Source organism: Alosa sapidissima, chromosome 5, assembly GCF_018492685.1.
Source record: "Alosa sapidissima isolate fAloSap1 chromosome 5, fAloSap1.pri, whole genome shotgun sequence".
In the NCBI taxonomy this organism is placed as follows: domain Eukaryota; kingdom Metazoa; phylum Chordata; class Actinopteri; order Clupeiformes; family Clupeidae; genus Alosa; species Alosa sapidissima.
Genome location: NC_055961.1, coordinates 24,007,676 through 24,024,816, shown reverse-complemented (window position 1 = coordinate 24,024,816; position 17,141 = coordinate 24,007,676). Strand labels below are relative to the sequence as shown.

Sequence of the window (17,141 nt, the reverse complement as noted above, 5' to 3'; positions counted from 1 at the left end):
ATTGTCTGTTAAGATTTCCAGCTCCCAGCATCATCATCACCTCTTGCGTCAGGTAGGTAGAACTAGGTTATACTCTACTGTGTGTAGGCTATCAATTTTGTAACTATAATAATTTATTCGCAGATCAAGTCATTTCCACCCCCAAAATGAGTTTTCATCCGAGACAAAAAAAAGTATGGTCATTGGTTAGTGCTTTCTTCACGAATGATTACGGCCTGTCCAGGCCACCCCTAGCTGCTGAGGAGTGGGTGGGACCACATATCCCATTCCACCGAAGCAACCACGACTTCTGGTTAGGTCTATGAATAAGGATTTCCTGTTGGATTGCTGAGTCGCATTATTTTAGACAAAGCTTGCAAATTAATCTTTTCCGAGAGATCTGATGTCTTAAATAGTTTATAACTGTAGTGTGCGGTCTTAACGGAGTTGTATCCGCAGGAAACGTTAGCTTTCAATACATTCTTTAAGTAGCCAGCTAACCTAACTTAGCTATCGTTAGTCTGTCAAAAATGTCAGAGCCGACGGTCGCAGATACTCGCCGGTTAAACTCAAAACCTCAGGATCTTACGGACGCCTATGGTCCACCCAGTAACTTTCTTGAAATCGACGTTTATGATCCTCAAACCGTTGGTGTTGGACGAAACCGTTTCACCACGTACGAGGTCCGAATGAAGGTACGTTAAGTCATAACATTTTGCTATGTTGCTAACTTCGTCCTCGCAAGCGACTGGGATCTTCATTTGAATCGAGGTTTTGGGTGAAGGCTGGTCCGAACCTTGGATACCTTACCTGCTGCATCAACTTGTTATTTGCTTTCATAGCTATACAAATGGTGTTTATACTTATGAACTAGAGAGAAATTAGCTGTTAAATATAGCCAACAAACGTTTTGCCTCTAGTACTGGTGTCTGTTTAGCTAGCCAGCTAGCATCGATGTTCAATAGCAAGCTTTGGCTAACTAGAATCTATCCAAGGTAGCTAGTTCTAGCAGGGGTTAATAACATTAACGATAATGGTGTTTGACAGGTCCTATTCGGATGGAAATAACAACCAGATAGAGACAACAGAATATAGCAAAACGGACCAGGGTTTTTCTGGGTCACCAGCACTATTAGATTGCTTGACTACTAAACAGAGTATAAGACACATAGCTAGGTTGCTTGACCCACTAACGTTAAGGACTTTTGCGATATTAGCTTGCTAACTTCATTGAAATAATTAGGTAGAAGGAGAGCGGTTATGGTTTGTGTCAGGACACGAAGTATCAAAGGGATTAAATCAAGTAGAGCACATATTTTGCATTTGAATTAGTAATCACAGGCACTACGACACTGATTATCAGAAAACTTGCTAGGTGAACAGCTAACGTTAATGTAGTCGACAGCATACATTAGGTTTACGCGTCCTTATCTATAACACTCACACTCTTTCCACTTGCTTGAAATAAATGTCACACCCAGTCTTGCTTGATGTAACTTCTTTGTGATCTTATTGCAGACAAACCTCCCAATTTTTAAGATGAAGGAGTCCTCTGTGCGAAGACGATATAGTGACTTCGAGTGGCTGAAAAATGAACTCGAACGAGACAGTAAGGTAAGGGCCTAATAGTTAGGCAAAACGCTGTTGATTGTAGACAGTTGTCAGAGAAGTTCTGAAGTTTATCCTCATGAAAGTGGTTACTCACGCAGACGCCAGCTTATTTAAAATGCAACAGCAACACTTAAATGGGACCTTGCACTGCAATAAATGTGTCAGAGATCCACGTCTGTTCCTTTGCAGTGAATGGAATTATTCCTGAAGGTTTAACGTATCCAAACTCACCTGTATTAAAGAGAGATGTCTGCCATCCATTTATTCATTTCCCAACCAAATCTCAAGGATCCAGAAGCAATTCAGTAATACCCCAATGTTGGTAGGCCCATGCAACTCGCCTGCAATGTCTTCCCATAGCATAAAGTAGATCTTTTGATGTCACTTTCCTTGGATTGTCTTGTAGGCTATAACGCTATCTATAGATGTTCAGATTAATGACAAAAACTCTGTTGACATCAATCTGTGATTAAGGGGATTCGTTAAGGTGATGTTATGTAAATGTTCAATAATAATTTGAATTTAAACAAACTATCTGTAAAATGTTACTGTTCTTAACTATTGAAGACAGCAAAAAGAAGCATGGCTTTGGCCTGTTACCATGGAAGCATACTGCCAGGAGAGTATTGGATATTGATTGCATGTGGCAAACATGATAATTGATGAAAGCCTAACAGGACCTTACATGTTAGCTGTCGATGAGTTTTCAGAGATTTCATGCACTCTGTGCTGTGACAGAATTGATGACCATTTGTGGATGTTTCCCACAAAAAGGTGAAAGGCTTATACCGTATATGCAGAAGCATTCATTTATAAAAATGGAATACATTTCATTTAATTTTTGTTCATTTCCCAAAACCAGATCTCTTCATTATACAGGCTCACAGAAGATCAGTGACTGTTGAAAAATTGGCTGTAGGTCCTCAGTCACATGATGTGAGCATCAATATTTACTGCATCATACCCTCTATATCATCAGAAGAATTGCAGTGTCACCACAGTTGAAAATTCTTCTTCTTGGCCATCTTCCATAACATGTCTTATCATTGGAGCTTAGCCAAAAATATATGTACAAAGTGTGATCTCAGGGGAGCAATAGACTATAATGCAATAGACTAGACATTTCCCCCATATGGTTATACCTTGTGTCCATGCCCATCCTCAGGTGGATCTCTATAAATACATTTGACTTTATTTGTGCCCTTGAATATATCTGTTAGTGATTTACCTATCCACTTGCTGAAAGTGAGTGTTTCTTTGTTAGGTTAGACACAACTGAAAGTCCCCTTTTGGTCCACATAATTAGACTACTCATTCTCTTGCAGATTGTTGTGCCTCCCTTGCCAGGGAAGGCATTGAAGAGACAGCTACCCTTCCGTGGAGATGAGGGTATATTCGAAGAGTCCTTCATAGAGGAGCGAAGAGTTGGCCTTGAGCAGTTCATCAACAGGTAGGTGTTTGTGGCCTTGTTATGCTCTCAAAGAAAAGCTCATGTACAGAACATGCATTGTACCAGTGTAACCATTGTACCGGTTTGGGATTCCTGTCTTATCCTAATTAAATGTACAGTCAAGTGAAAACATGCAAGTTAATGAATACATTGAAAATATTGAGACACATAGTTTCTCATTATACATGTACAATTTGTGTATGTACGTATACAGATGTTTTTAACAATATAAGCTAAACTCCACACATTTAACTAACTACACATTGAACATGGAAGTTTGCTCATCACAGGCATTGTTATGTGTTCTCCTAGATCTCATTTCATCAGTGAACAGCATTCATTCTATTGATAGACTATGTGCGTCTAAAACTCTTAGCACCAAAAGGGTTTGTCACATGGGGAGATTTCTGTGCCATGTTTATTAGAAGGGCATAATCTGCAGATTCAGTTGCCAAGGTTTTTTGTGGGGTACTTTTGCAACCTTCACTGCAACCAGAAGTGAAACTCATGCCTGAACACACACACACACGCACACACACACACACGCACGCACGCACACAGTATAAAAGACAGGTGCACTGCATAGGAGAGGGAGACAGGCCTGGCTGCAGGACTGGTTGGGCTTTTGCCTTCTCTTCTTCTCCTTTTTTCTTTTAATAACAATGTAGACAGCCTGGAAAAATGTTCAGTTTGCATGTCTGAGCTTGAGAAGGGCTCACAATTCTGGCACCGCCTTAGCCAAGACACACAGCAAGTGTGACAGCCAGGATGTCTGGCTTTGCCTTCCTAAGTAATTTCTTCCTACGCCCAGAACACTATAGACAAGATTACATAGACCACAGATAGAGCGCAGAGCTAAACTCTGTGCCTGAAAAGCCCTCAGTCCGCTTCTGTAGTATTTCACTGGCTAATGACTCGTAATGACACAGAAGCACTCTGGCTTTATTGGAGGTGAGAGATAACCTTTGGTCATCTATAATAATATAGTTGCACCTTGTGAGAAACCCATGTGAATGAGTTGTAAATGGCTGAGATTGCCTGAGATCCATTGTCAGAGGGGATGTATGTAGTGTAACATAACCTCAAGACACAACAGATAGAATTACGACATGAACGTGAACATCAAACAAGATCATTTTGGTGTTAATAACTTCAACACAGACTACATTAACACATGCACATACATTAACACATGTCTTTTTGACTACACACTGTGGATATTGTACTTGAAGCATTAGGCTTGTTTCACATTGCCCACCTCATTGTTGTGACTGTTGTGGATCACTTGTACGTGTTTATTCACATGTGACGTTTCTGCTGCGGTGCTGCTACCACCAGGCGTATGTCTTTCTGTATTGAGCTTGAACACCAAAACTCCAGATGACTCGAGTCATGGCAGCAGCATCTCACACAGCCAGTATGAATGCTTCTAATTTCCAGTAAGGCATTACTATGTAAAGTGCTTTGAGTGCTCCAAGGCGTAGAAAAGCACTATATAAAGGCCTTCCATGCATGTACCATTTAACATGGTGTCTCAATGAAAATCCAAAGATTTTTGGGCATCATGCACATAATACAGGAAATTGTGTAACCGGCCTTATTCTCAGTAATCTGTCTCTAACATTTTTCTGTATTCATTGTTGTTTCAACTGCTGTTGTGTCTTTCTTGATCAGAATTGCAGGCCATCCCCTGGCCCAGAACGAACGCTGCCTACATATGTTTCTTCAGGATGAGGCTATTGACAGGAACTACATCCCAGGAAAAGTACGGCAGTAGGAAATGAACTGTGCATTTCATTTAGTTTTTTTTTTCTTTGTTTGTTTTTTTTGTCCATTTCTGCACTTTTTTTTTTCGGGAACAACTGAGCTTTCCATATCTGCAAGTCTGCCTTCTGTGTTGTGCAGTAAATTCGTAGTGCAATGCACTTTTAAATTCTTGACACTTTGTGTGTCCATTCTTGTTATTCTTGATTGAACCTTGCCCTGCCACAGTACGTCAGTTCATGGTTTTTTTTACGACCACGCAGAATTGGTTAGTTAACCTTGGTCAGAATAACGGTCTGAGGCTATTGGTTCTTTGTTAATTTGTGCAGAAACTCCAGCTAGTCACCTAACCTGCTGTAGGATGAAGGAAACCAAGTTGCATGTAAATGTTATTACACATCATGTTTTTTTATTACTCTATATTATTATTCTAAAGTGATTCGGTACATGAGGTGGTTTCTGAAAATGATCTCAAAGACAAAAACAAATTATGATTTATCTCTCTTTCTTTTACATGAATGATATGCCATTCATTATAGGATAGTTTTTGCTCGTTTGTCCACACACCCGCAACCTATGTTGAAGTATCCTTTACCTTGATATAGGTTTCTGAGTGTGACCATAGAATATTCTAGCATAGAACCGAGCTATAAGCCATCTTCCTGACTCATACCAATATTTCCAACCCTTATATTTCCCTTGAGGAAGCACAGATATATTTTCCGACCTTTTCCAGATTGTACACAAAGCTGCCCCAACCTTCTATGGAGCCATCTACTATTCCGCCCAGAAATGTACACTCCTGCTGAGTTAACGTCCACAGCAGTGCACACTGCTGTTATGAATTGGCTTATTCCCTATTGAGTCACTGCAGAAACTCAGTGTTGATGTTACTGATGGAGGGTTTTTCTCCGGAAGGTGGATGGCTTAATCATGCCAGTTTAGTCCTCTCACATGTTTCAAAGCAGAGATATGACTCGACTGAGATATGAAATTAAATTAAAATTTTTCCTGTTCACTACAGAAATATGTGCCAACTTTGAAAAGAGTGTTAAGCAACTGCCAAACATTATTGGAGATGCTCATTTTTCAGTCAAGTTTTGATTTATTGAAGCAATTTGTTTTGCTCTCCTCGGGGGTCAGTCAGATTGTGCCTGACTCATCTACTGGTAAAATAAAAATGACTATATCATAAAACGTGCAATGTTGAGATGAAGAGCAACACCTTTGACACCATCTGACACCATGACTTTGTGCATTTTGTCTCCTTTTCTTAGGTATGAATGAAGTAAGTTTTTATTTTCCTTCCCATTTGTCTTCCTCATAAGTCTGAACCGCACTCGAGGTGGGGTGGGAGGGGCTGATCCAGGTCCTTGCATGTCTTTTGAAATCTTCATTAGTACAACAAAGCCGCTTGGTACTTAACACATATCACATCTCCATTGTCCACCACAGTGTCCACTCCCCTCACTGTTGCTGCATTTTGCAACCCCCCCCCCCCCCCAATCCCCCACCACCCTCCTTGCCTAAAAGGATCACTAATGATAAACGCCATGGTGAATGTGGCAGGTTGCATGATGAGATTGCACGCTTTTAGTTGCACTTTTGCGTCAGTCTCTCACCACTCACACCAGCAGTGTTTTTGTTTCTTCTAGTCATGCTAACTCTCACTTGCATCTTCCAATCTTTAATATGCTCTCTAAAGTAGCACTTTTATAACATAGTAGAAAGAACAACAGTTTGTGTGGTTTCAGTCTGTTTTCACCGTTCTACTATTTGTATGCTTACATCACTGTTGTCTGTCCCTATGTTGGATTATTCGATTAGTCGAAGAAAGCACAGGATTATCATAATGTTAACGGAAATTGCAGAATTATAGCTGACCTGGTTGAACTCTTTTCGCAGTGGAAATACTTCAGATATGCATCAAACTAAGTAAAATACAAAATGTCCGGATACAATTTGAACATCATAATAACTCATATAGTTGTAAAAATTAACCATTAGTTTTAGCCAAGTTAACCAAGTCTCCAGTGAAACAGTTTTTGTCTACTCTAACACATTTTCTATAAATATGCTATAAAATGGACTGTGTATATAATAATAATGGCGAAAACAGATTTACTTAAAGGTGCAGTCAGGGATTTTACACGATTTCAAGCCCATAACATTTTTGGTCACGTTCAGTAATCATCTCCTCACAACCGCTAGCTGCCAATACGGTGAGTACACTGTAAAAAAAAAATCCGGTTTCTAGGCAGTCCAGGCTCCGAAAATTGGAAACAAGCAAAGTGGGGGCAGCCTGTCCCCCTAATAAAAACGAAACCATGCGTGGGATTTCTCTGGGAATACTGAAGGTAGGGGTGAGCTACCTCTCTGACGTGTTTCGTTTGGTCCTGGGTTAAAATAGAATGTAATATTTTTTATTTTTTTTGCACAAAAGTGTCTACTAATTAATTTAAACATCAACAAACAATACTTTCTGCAAAATCCCTGACTGTGCCTATACATTATGTTAACCCAAAGAACAATAATACATTCTACAAATATTGTATGAATAATGTATCCTTATATTATTGTCGAAAAAACTTTTTCTCATGTGTCCATTCCAGCACACCTAAAGCATAACATTGGAAGTATACATATGTAAGAATTGTCAGTCACCAGTTGCCATTTTTATCCTTCAACAGATGAAGATTAAATAAACAAAAAAAAAACAGATTTCAAGAAGGTTTAATTTTTAGGTGTTATCCCTGATTGTGAAACTACTCATTTATTGTGACACTGGTATCCAGAGATTGTAGCTGAAGGCAATCACAATACAGCAGTGTTTTATGTGCAATGAATTGTATTGACTGACAAAAATACAAAGGCTAGTTACATGGAACATGGAATAGGCTACATCTGAGGTGTGTTTCTTTGTCAGGTCAGTAAACAGTTGTTATCAGTTCATTTTCCTTTATCGATAGCTTAGATCTGGCGAATTTGTGATTAGCAAAGATACTGCATGCAGATCAACTGGCTTACGCTTTTTCCCCTGTGTTAGGAAAGCAAGAACATCCATCTTCCCATTGTCCTTTTAGATGGGTCAGTGTGCAGTAACAGTTTGTTCAGTTGATTTTTAGAATTGAGATGGTTACTAGTTTCGTTATTATGGTTCTTCTGATGACTTTATCTCTTGGTCAGATTTTCTGTGTAGTCAGCAGTGGTATAAAGTGGAAGTGTGCATTGTGCTGCAAATTTACCAAGTTTAAGTCAGATTGATCTCAGATTATACACTCTTAAAAAGTCAAGCTTAGTGCAGATAGGCAATTCAAACTATTTAGTTGTTACAGGCTGTTTTTTTCAAATGAAAATAGCATTTCACCCTTATTTTTGTTACTACATTTATAGCAACCAAACTATATTTACCATTGTTGCTGTCCCAGAATTACATTAACCAAATACAAATACAGCAATTGCACCTGCAAGCAAATCTCTTTCTCTTTCTTGTCTTAAGTCTTGCATGGTTGTGTGTAGTGGGTTAGAACAGCACTGTGTTGGAGCAGCTCTCTTTCTGTGTGGTATTGATGTGCTTGGTATGTTTCTGTTGTCCCAGAAATCTCTGCCCCCTCCCTCCAGACACCAGAGAGGAAGAGAGGTCTGGTGGCACCCCCACACCGTCCCTCATGATCCCCGCTCTACCATCACCACAGGCCCGGGAAGCACACATGCTCACACATACACACACACACACACACACACACACACCTACATGCATACACATACACACACCTCTGGCTTATTTCATAAAGGCCCAGCTTTCGCTGACTACCCTACCAGCATTCTCTATTCCTCTGTACATACTGTTGTCCTCTTGAGCAAGACAGCACCAGTGCACTGTGTGTGTGTGTGTGTGTATGTGTGTGAAAGAGAGAGTGGGTGAGTGAAAGGGAGCCCAGAACACTTCTGGAAGTAAAAACTGGTGCAATGCTGCTTCAAAAAGCCCAGGAAAAGAAATGAAATCATTTGCTTGATCGCTGAGAAACATTAGGATGGAATATGACTGCTGCTTGCCCCATCTCCCTGAATTGTTCTGTTTTCACTTCAGTCATCGAAGATTAAGTGTCAGTTACCACAATTATGGCAGTGGGTGATGATTCTTAGCATACATCCATCAGTCTGGTGCATGTGACATTATATTACACTCATTTCCCCTTCTGATCTCACCATTCTCCAAATGCTCCCCTCACCCCCACTCCCACAAACAAAAACAAAAAGAAACTTCAGCCATTGCTATTGATACAACTTCAAATTCTCGTACAGAAAACAAGTTTGTTGCATCACAGTTTTGTTATTCTGAAGTTAACACTTTCTCCATTTACATCTGTCTGCTTTCATACAGAGTGAGTTGTACAGGTGTTTCATTCAGTAAAAACAAATTATCATTCCTTCACCTCAACAGTGATTTTACGGTGTGTCCCGGTTGCATCTCTGAATTATCTGGGGATTGTGTCATTCCATTGGCATTAATGCTTATCTTGCTGTCTATGGAGCATTTTATTTGTACATTCCTCTACTCATGCCACTGTCATTAACAATTCCCCAATATCATTTATACACCATGACAGAATGTAGCAATGGAGGGTGAGAAGATCCCACTAAAATGGACAATGTCTTCCTGTAAGCCAACATTCCATGTATTATCTGCAAGCAACCTGCTCTTTATGTTTTATACCAAGGTTAGCCATGATATGTTTGTCCTTTTTTCTTACTTTTTTTTTTTTTTAAGCTTCTAACGTGTGCGTCTTTGACGTCCCAGCTTTTGTAAGTGCTGTCCAGAATGTATGGTTATCTTACATGCTTTCATGCTGTATAAAATCACTGTGAATAGAATATCCACTGTATTCAAAAAAGTAAAAAAAAAAACAGCTTGTATCTGTTGGGCCTGTTTGTTTAAATTTGGTTAATTTCTTCATTTTCATGGCTGTATACTCTGAATTATACAGGTGAACTTTTTATTTTCATACAAATCGCCTTGTGGTTTCTATCCATCATTAAAGTTGCCTCTGCCTGCTTACCCAAGGATGTCTTTGGTATTTTAATTAACAAAAGCAACATTTCATAATGTAGTTAAATTATAATAAATATAGTTACATTATAGAGTTACATGAACTTATAATATAGTATTGGTTATAATAATTATAATAACCATTGCATTTGGTAATAAGATTTTCTGTGAAAATAACAAAACAAGATTCATTTCTTTTTTAATACTCCCATATAATCATAATTCACCTTTCATCATTGATCTTGAGATACTACTTTTGAGAAAGAAATGTTACCATGTTTAAAAAAGAAACATTCTCTGAAGCAATAAAGAACTAAAATAATACACACTAGAACAAATCAGGGATATCAGCACGCAACTACGTACACTGCACAAAGAGGTAACAACAGATATGATATTGAGAATTTGGCCAAATGGGAGTTTCATGAAGAGATTTTTGTTGTCTCAACAGGTCCATCTGTTTCAACCCGTGACTACAGAGAACAGTCCTTTTTCAAGAGGGTCAAAGCAGACTGCATTCAGAGAACAGACCACTTCACTTTTTTACACTTTGTTACATTGCAACCTCCTCATTCTCAAATCACTGAAATGAATCCCATCCCATCATAAATCTACATCAAATTCCCTTTTTAAAAAAAATCAGCAATTTTTAAAAAAGGTATCAGGAATAAAAATGAATTATCAGTGGTCTGAATACTGAGTGGACTGTATATGACTGAAGCTTTAGTTTATTACGGGGAAGAGGGCCATTGGCTTTGCGGGGGGTGGCCTATCTTTCCCTGCGTTATGTTGTCACTTTGCGGGCGCTCCATCACTCAGCTGTGGGGGTTGGGGTTGGTGATGACACCCAGGAACAGGGGCACGTGTGTGGTGTCGTCAGTCAGGGCAAACAGGAAGGGCATGTTGACGGCGAACATGGGCACGGAGCGGAGCAGGTGGATGGCGGTGGCGGCCGAGGCCTCTGCGCCCTCCTCGCTCAGGGTGATGGCTGAGGCGTGCTGTACACTTGACACCTGAAGGGGGCCTTCCGTGATGCCAGACAGGTCCGGGGAGGCGAACAGAGAGCCCAGACCTGACCAGGGGACGGTGAGAGAGAGAGCAGCAAATGTGTAAAGGAGTAAGGGTAGACTTAGAGAAAATAATGGTAGGATATATGTCAACAGACCAACATTTGGTTTTGATCAAGCCTACACTATCAAAAGTACATGTGGTGTTGTTCTTTGATCTCACAATTTCAGGCGCTTATTTTAGTCTGCACGATTTAGTTGATACAGTTTCACTGTTGCCCACAGTCTCACCGATTTTGGTCAGAGGTTCCTGCAGCTCCTGCTTGTACTCCAGCTTAAACTTAGGCATTTTGACCTGCATGGTGCTCTCAGCCGGCAAGCGAGTGTAGAGGTCAGAGATGTTCAGCTTGGCTGCTACTGTGGACACATTTTCCGACCCTGTGCCACTGGGCATCACCACCAGGAAACTGGTATTGTTCTGGAATCTGAATCGAGCCACCTGGTTGTGTCACATGGGAAAGGAATTCAGAGGGTGTCATAGTTGCATCGACTCAAAGATCGAATCTGACAAAGTTCTCGTGATCTTTACAGTATCAAATCAAGAGAAGATAAGGATTTTGGATGTTACACATGTAGGCCTATACTGTAGATATATGACCTAATACATAGTATTTTGTATAGTTACAAAAATGATGTCAACTAACAAGTGGAAAAGTAAGTGATCCCGAAAATCGCAAGAGTAATCCCAGAAATGGCAAGATAGACAGAAAAGGAGAGATTATCCCACCTGGGCCCCAAGTGCATTGTCGAGCATCATGCTCAGTGGGTACTTGGGAGCCACCATCATGACCACCTCTACAGGTGTGGTGCTGTTGATGTAGAACCGGTCTTTGCCAGTGAGCTCCTTGTCAAAACGGGATTCCCATTCCCCTGTAAATAAGACGAAGCAGTGCAGAAATGGATTTGTAATTGTGATTCTAGCACCATGGAGAGGTCTATTTTAAGGAATGTGTGTTCCAAAAAAATGTCTCAATAATCTATGAGTATATGTAGGGATGTAGTGGTAAAAGAAGAGGTGGGTAAACTATGAATACAGTGATCACTGTGAGGTGGACTGCGCCATGCGGAATCAGATTTTTTAAAAAGGCATTCAGAACATGTTTGATGATGGTGGAGGTTATTATCCAATGTTTATAACCAGTGGTATTAAATGGTTTCTAGAGTGTTGGTGATTGTACATATAGTGAATGTGGATAATACTGTGTAATTTTGAATGTTAAAAGTTGCAATTGGTGAATAAACTCTTTTGAGAGGTGGATAAACTCTAATAAGAGGTGGATAAACTCTATTTCTGAAATTTCAGAGGTGGATAAACTGTGTTTACTTGCGTTTAGCCTCCACTATATCCCTGAGTATGTGTGTGTGTGTGTAGACCAAATGTGTGTGCCAATGGACAGCTTTGGGCAATGTTGAGGACCTGGGTGGCTGCTAGACTGTTTTTTCAGTCACACTCAACTTGCTCACCTTTGAAATAGAGTGCATTCAAGAGCAGCAGAACCACACTTCGAGGTATGCTGGTCAGGAAGTTGGTCATGTGACCATGTGTGACCTCCTCCACCCACTTGTTGACTTCTTCCACATCGGTCAGCGGGGCGGGCTCTGACTTGTACAGGTGTAATGATTCCTGCACAAACTCCTTCTTAACCTTGAAACCTATGCACAGATGAGACCATGGAAGAAACAATAATCAGCTGGGGGAAGACGGACATGACACAGAGACAGCTGATCAATCCTGAGAGTGAAATGGGAGGATGAACAATAATGGGGAGAAAAAGAGACCGCTCTAACAAGGAGAAAACACACAAAGATTTACAAGTTTGTTTTAATTGTTTGTGGAGGGATATGATTATGATTCATTGGTGACTGTAGTTCTAGGATAAAGTATTCAATCTCCCTGTTGCCACCACCTCACCTGGGCGCAGGTATAGTCGCGAGGCCACCTGTATTGCCATGGTGTTGAGGTGTTGCTGCAGGCCACTGAGGAGCTTGTGGTAACAAGGCAGATCGTTGGCATGGAGTGCCTTCAGAAGCTGTGCTTGGGTTTCATTCTGTGCCCCTAAGAGAGAATAGGAGACCAATTAATTCAAGGCAGAAGCATTAAATTCACTTAAATACACAGTATGTCGTCCTCAGTGCTGATTGAACTTGGAATTTGAAATATACAGCACTACACTTTAAAAGCATTTAAGACATTGATTTATGCTACATCGCTCTGTCCGGCATCTTTTGTCCTGTGTGTCATTTGTATGTCTGTAAATTTGGGTACGCTGGCGACTATGCCGCTCCATCTGGTATCATTTGTCTTGTGTGTCAATGTCTTGTATGTGGAGCACTTTGTGTTGCACTGAAAAATGTGCTATCTAAATAAAATATTTACTTACTTACTTACTCACTTATAGGCATGATAGTCATCCAAATAATGTGTAGTTAATGTTTAATTCTAATGTATAATTGTCAGGGTCTATGACTAATGCCACACTCACATCAACACACACACACACACACACACAGGCACAAGTCCACAAACACATGACACAGTGATACAAAGACACAGACGTACCCAGGGCTAGCTGTGAGAGTGCGAGGGCAATGCTGAGAGGGGAGATGAGTACATTGGGTTGCTCTGGACTTGGCTTGAGGTGCTCCAGCAGCGTGAGGCCCAGTTTGGTCAGAGACGCCTCCACCGCCCTGTGGTTGGACTCCAGGGAGAAGACCTCTCCACACTCATCCTCCTCCCCTGGAGGCACTGAAGGAGAAAAAGGTGCAGCTTCATCCTGACAGAGATAGACAGAGGCAGGGAGGGAGCGAGAAATGGAGACAAATTGTGCAGATGTGTGTGAGAGGGAGAGAAGGAGAAACATCTGGTATTTCAGAGAGCCTGTTTCTGTACATGAAGAACTTCAAAAAGTGTCTCAATCATGGTTGTGTTAATAGTGAGGTAGATTCTCTGGGTATATTCACCTTATGGTATATGCAACAACACTGATTAGCAACAGAAGTTGATACTATTCAACAACCCCACCAACCCAGTCCATTACACTGCACCTTTAAGAAGGTTTCCAGCATGGGTGCATAACTCCACTAGTGCCACCAGTTCCAGTGTTACAGGTAAAAGACATGGCTTACCATCATTCCTTGAGTACAGAGGGAGAGCAGCAGGAGCAGAGTGAAATGGAGCACCATCCTGGGGGTCCCAGCCTGCAGTGCGGCAACAGACTTAGAAAACACCCCTTTAACAGTGAGCACACTGACTCTAACTCTAGTGAGTATGAAAGCAAGATAGGTTCAAGGAACCAGGCTATGGACTCACTATTCAAATCTCTATGCAAATAGGTACAAACTCTCCTAATCCTGGGTGGTAGCATTTTGACAGGTTTTACTTTTTATATCCCTTCAAGAGAGGAGTCTGATGCTGTAGGTGTTTTCTGAAGCATTAATACTGCAACAGCATTGTTTAGATTGTTCTATGCACCTTGCACTTGTGTACAAAAGCAATGGTTTTAGTAATGATGTACAACTCCACATTCCAGTGTTGAATGTTTTAACAACTTTTTACACAACCCATTGAAGTCCCAAGAATGCATTTTATTCTGATTCCAGATGTAATGGCATTTTATACTTAACATTAGGTACAACACCAAATCTGCATTCAACGTCAACAGGACTGCAACATACTTAGTTATTGAGCTGATGCAGCATTTTCTTGATATGCTAAATGCTAACAGAGCTAATGATGGCCATAGGCACAACTGTGCTGCTCACACACAGCAGGCAAAGATGCAACTTCACATACTTACACATCATGTTTGAGGTGAGAATGTGCAAATAATTTGCACTATGTCTAGCAGCTGTAAAGACAACTTGACAGCGCAAGTGCAGAATTGACACGTTTCAGTGCAGAATTGCTCAGAATTGTAGGCCTCTTGTTAAAATATTATCTTTTCAAAATCATGCATTTCGATTTTTTCTTCTAGCTTCAGTAGAGAAGCACTACTATTATTTAAAAGAGCAACTTAAATACATCAGCTATGACCATCCACTTATATTTTTTTAAATATAAGTGGATGGACATTTTTATGTCTTATGTATGTCGTATGTGACATGAGCATGAAGAGTACTCATGACATGAGTATGTGCTAATCATGACAGTTGGAGTAGCAGTAGTTTGTGAGAGTAAAAAAAATAAATGGCCTACTTACCAAATCTAAATGGGAAAGGGAGGGAATCTGCGATATCCAAATTTTGTGGAGAAAAAAAGACAGCAACGGTGAATGTCCTAGGGGCAGCTCACTTTGTATGCAACACTGCAAGTCCCCCAACCTCTGGTTAATATTTCACCCCCCATTGATTCATTTCAGGCACTACTTAGTTGTAAATTTAAGTATCAATTTAAATTCTATTAAATGTATAGATGTCTATAGGGTGTATGTGTTGGCCATATAGCACCCGACCCTTGCTGATATGGTTTAAATGTCATACATATTTTAATGCAGTGTGGACTGTTGTTTTTTACAACTGTCCAAAGAGTCACTGTTCATATTGTTGTGCATGTGGGAAGGAGTATGTTTGGAAAGAAGCTAGTTTAACTAAAGATTCATTCATTCATTCATCCAACCTTAATTTATTCTCAGAGGTTCACTGAGGGTAGTCCTAATTTTCAGTGAAGTTGAGATTACAGTAATGAAATAACAAAAGATATAGTATAATAATTGTGGTAAAAAGTATAGGTCTAACCCTATAAATAAAACAAAATAAAGTAAATAATAAGATAACCTACATAACATTAACCAACCCACACTAACTCTCTTAAGTCCACATCACCATGTTTTCTTTTCAACCAGATACCAACAGTCGGCAAGCCAGAGGTTCTCTGTGTTTTTGAAAATCACACACACATTGACCGCATCTTTCCAAATCTGCCACCCACGCAAGACCTTGGAGGCTCTTTCCCAGCCCATAGGTCAGATTCAACCATTAAAATCCCACAATGCATTGAGCTAGCAGGCTCACAACTACCACAGTCATGAAGTCATTTGGGGTGACTAACTGTCACAACCTCATAAATAACAGATGCCAAACGCATTTGATGAATATTGTCAAGATAGATCATTAACAAAGTAGTCTACTACAACACACAAACACTGACTTGCAGTAGACAAGGAATGTGATCAGTACATGCATTTATATCAGTTCTTCAACTGTCGTGGTTACAGAGAACTTGCCTTGAAGAACTTCATTAAGTTTACATTGAGTCATTTTAGAAGGTACATGTAGATGTTAGCAGTCTTTGCACAAACTACAATGCACAAAACTCTAATGTCTATTATAAAATCTATAATAATTATGCCATCCCTAATATCAGGTCTTAATTTAATCTTGAAGCGTCTTATGTTGCGCTTTGTGTTGCACTATGTGCATGAAAAATGTGCTATATAAATAAATACCAACCTACCTACCTAATATGACACTTCTAATTTCTACGTCTAAGCACAAGGTACAGTCCTAGTGACTCTCCATATGTTTTCAAAGTGAGAGAAAGAGGTTTGCCTTTCCCATGGAGTTACCTGGCGATATCTGCTTGGGTAACGGTTTCTCTGACATTAGTAATCCTTGACCGAGTAGGAGGAGACTCAGTGTGTTTGCTCTGTGCTGGGCAATTTGTTTGCTACCTCTGAACAAACCACTGGCTTCTAACCTTCAGCCCTCAAGCCTCCAGGTCGTCACCCATTGAGGGGCCAAGGGGGATGAGAACACTCACGTCCCCCGCAGGGTCAAGCCCTAGGGCTCAGGGGCAGATGGAAGATTTAAGACTTAGTGAACATGTACCTGTACAGATGGTAAATCTTAGGTAAAAATGCATTTGTCAGCATACCTCAGTGCCCTTCGAGAGCATTATTATTTATAAGGGAAGGACTTGATTTATGTTATCATTTACGTGCAAATGCAAATTTCAGAGTGTAAATGTGTATGTGTTTTATATGCTGCCATTTCATTTGCAATTTGATTCATGTTTAATTAATTTGAACACAAGAAACTGATCAAATCACTAATATTTTAATGGCACCTTGCCTTAGGAATTCTTCTTCTTCTTCTTCTTCTTATTATTATTATTATTATTTCAATTAAGTGTAAAAATGATTATACTACTTACCCTGTCAATGGTGATTCTGGTTCTTGAATGTGAAAGCCAAAAGCCAGAGCTCATCTCAGTATTTTAAGA

General features: G+C 40.1%; 2 protein-coding genes across 6 annotated transcripts; one reads left to right on the top strand and one right to left on the bottom strand.

Annotated features, from left to right (window-relative positions):
• Window positions 1-249: 249 nt before the first annotated feature.
• On the top strand, window positions 250-10,440 carry LOC121708972 (sorting nexin-12). Of its 5 annotated transcripts, none has more exons than XM_042091976.1 (6): window positions 250-674; window positions 1,498-1,593; window positions 2,916-3,040; window positions 4,715-4,805; window positions 6,082-6,092; window positions 10,306-10,440. In XM_042091976.1, exons 1-5 carry the CDS (start codon window positions 510-512, stop codon window positions 6,085-6,087), a joined length of 483 nt encoding a protein of 160 aa, XP_041947910.1. In that variant the 5' UTR covers window positions 250-509; the 3' UTR covers window positions 6,088-6,092; window positions 10,306-10,440. The 5 variants fall into 5 exon arrangements, with proteins under 5 accessions (XP_041947910.1, XP_041947909.1, XP_041947908.1 ...); XM_042091975.1 differs by lacking the exon at window positions 10,306-10,440 and adding an exon at window positions 9,415-9,863; XM_042091974.1 differs by lacking the exon at window positions 10,306-10,440 and adding an exon at window positions 8,403-9,863.
• Window positions 9,521-17,141, bottom strand: LOC121708965 (alpha-2-antiplasmin-like). The gene is made up of 9 exons (XM_042091959.1): window positions 17,073-17,141; window positions 15,121-15,147; window positions 14,048-14,119; window positions 13,482-13,695; window positions 12,834-12,977; window positions 12,386-12,574; window positions 11,649-11,791; window positions 11,153-11,360; window positions 9,521-10,926 (listed from the first exon to the last, which is right to left on the bottom strand). Exons 1-9 carry the CDS (start codon window positions 17,124-17,126, stop codon window positions 10,670-10,672), a joined length of 1,308 nt encoding a protein of 435 aa, XP_041947893.1. The 5' UTR covers window positions 17,127-17,141; the 3' UTR covers window positions 9,521-10,669.

Bases quoted from the DNA above. Each gene is read 5' to 3' on its own strand.
- LOC121708972 (XM_042091972.1), top strand. From the start codon at position 510: ATGTCAGAGCCGACGGTCGCAGATACTCGCCGGTTAAACTCAAAACCT. The intron at 675-1,497 runs GTACGTTAAGTC...ATCTTATTGCAG, and splicing joins CGTACGAGGTCCGAATGAAG to ACAAACCTCCCAATTTTTAA. The intron at 1,594-2,915 runs GTAAGGGCCTAA...ATTCTCTTGCAG, and splicing joins AACTCGAACGAGACAGTAAG to ATTGTTGTGCCTCCCTTGCC.
- LOC121708965 (XM_042091959.1), bottom strand. From the start codon at position 17,126: ATGAGCTCTGGCTTTTGGCTTTCACATTCAAGAACCAGAATCACCATT. The intron at 11,792-12,385 runs GTGAGCAAGTTG...TCTTATTTACAG, and splicing joins GAATGCACTCTATTTCAAAG to GGGAATGGGAATCCCGTTTT. The intron at 10,927-11,152 runs GTGAGACTGTGG...TCCCCTGGTCAG, and splicing joins GGAACCTCTGACCAAAATCG to GTCTGGGCTCTCTGTTCGCC.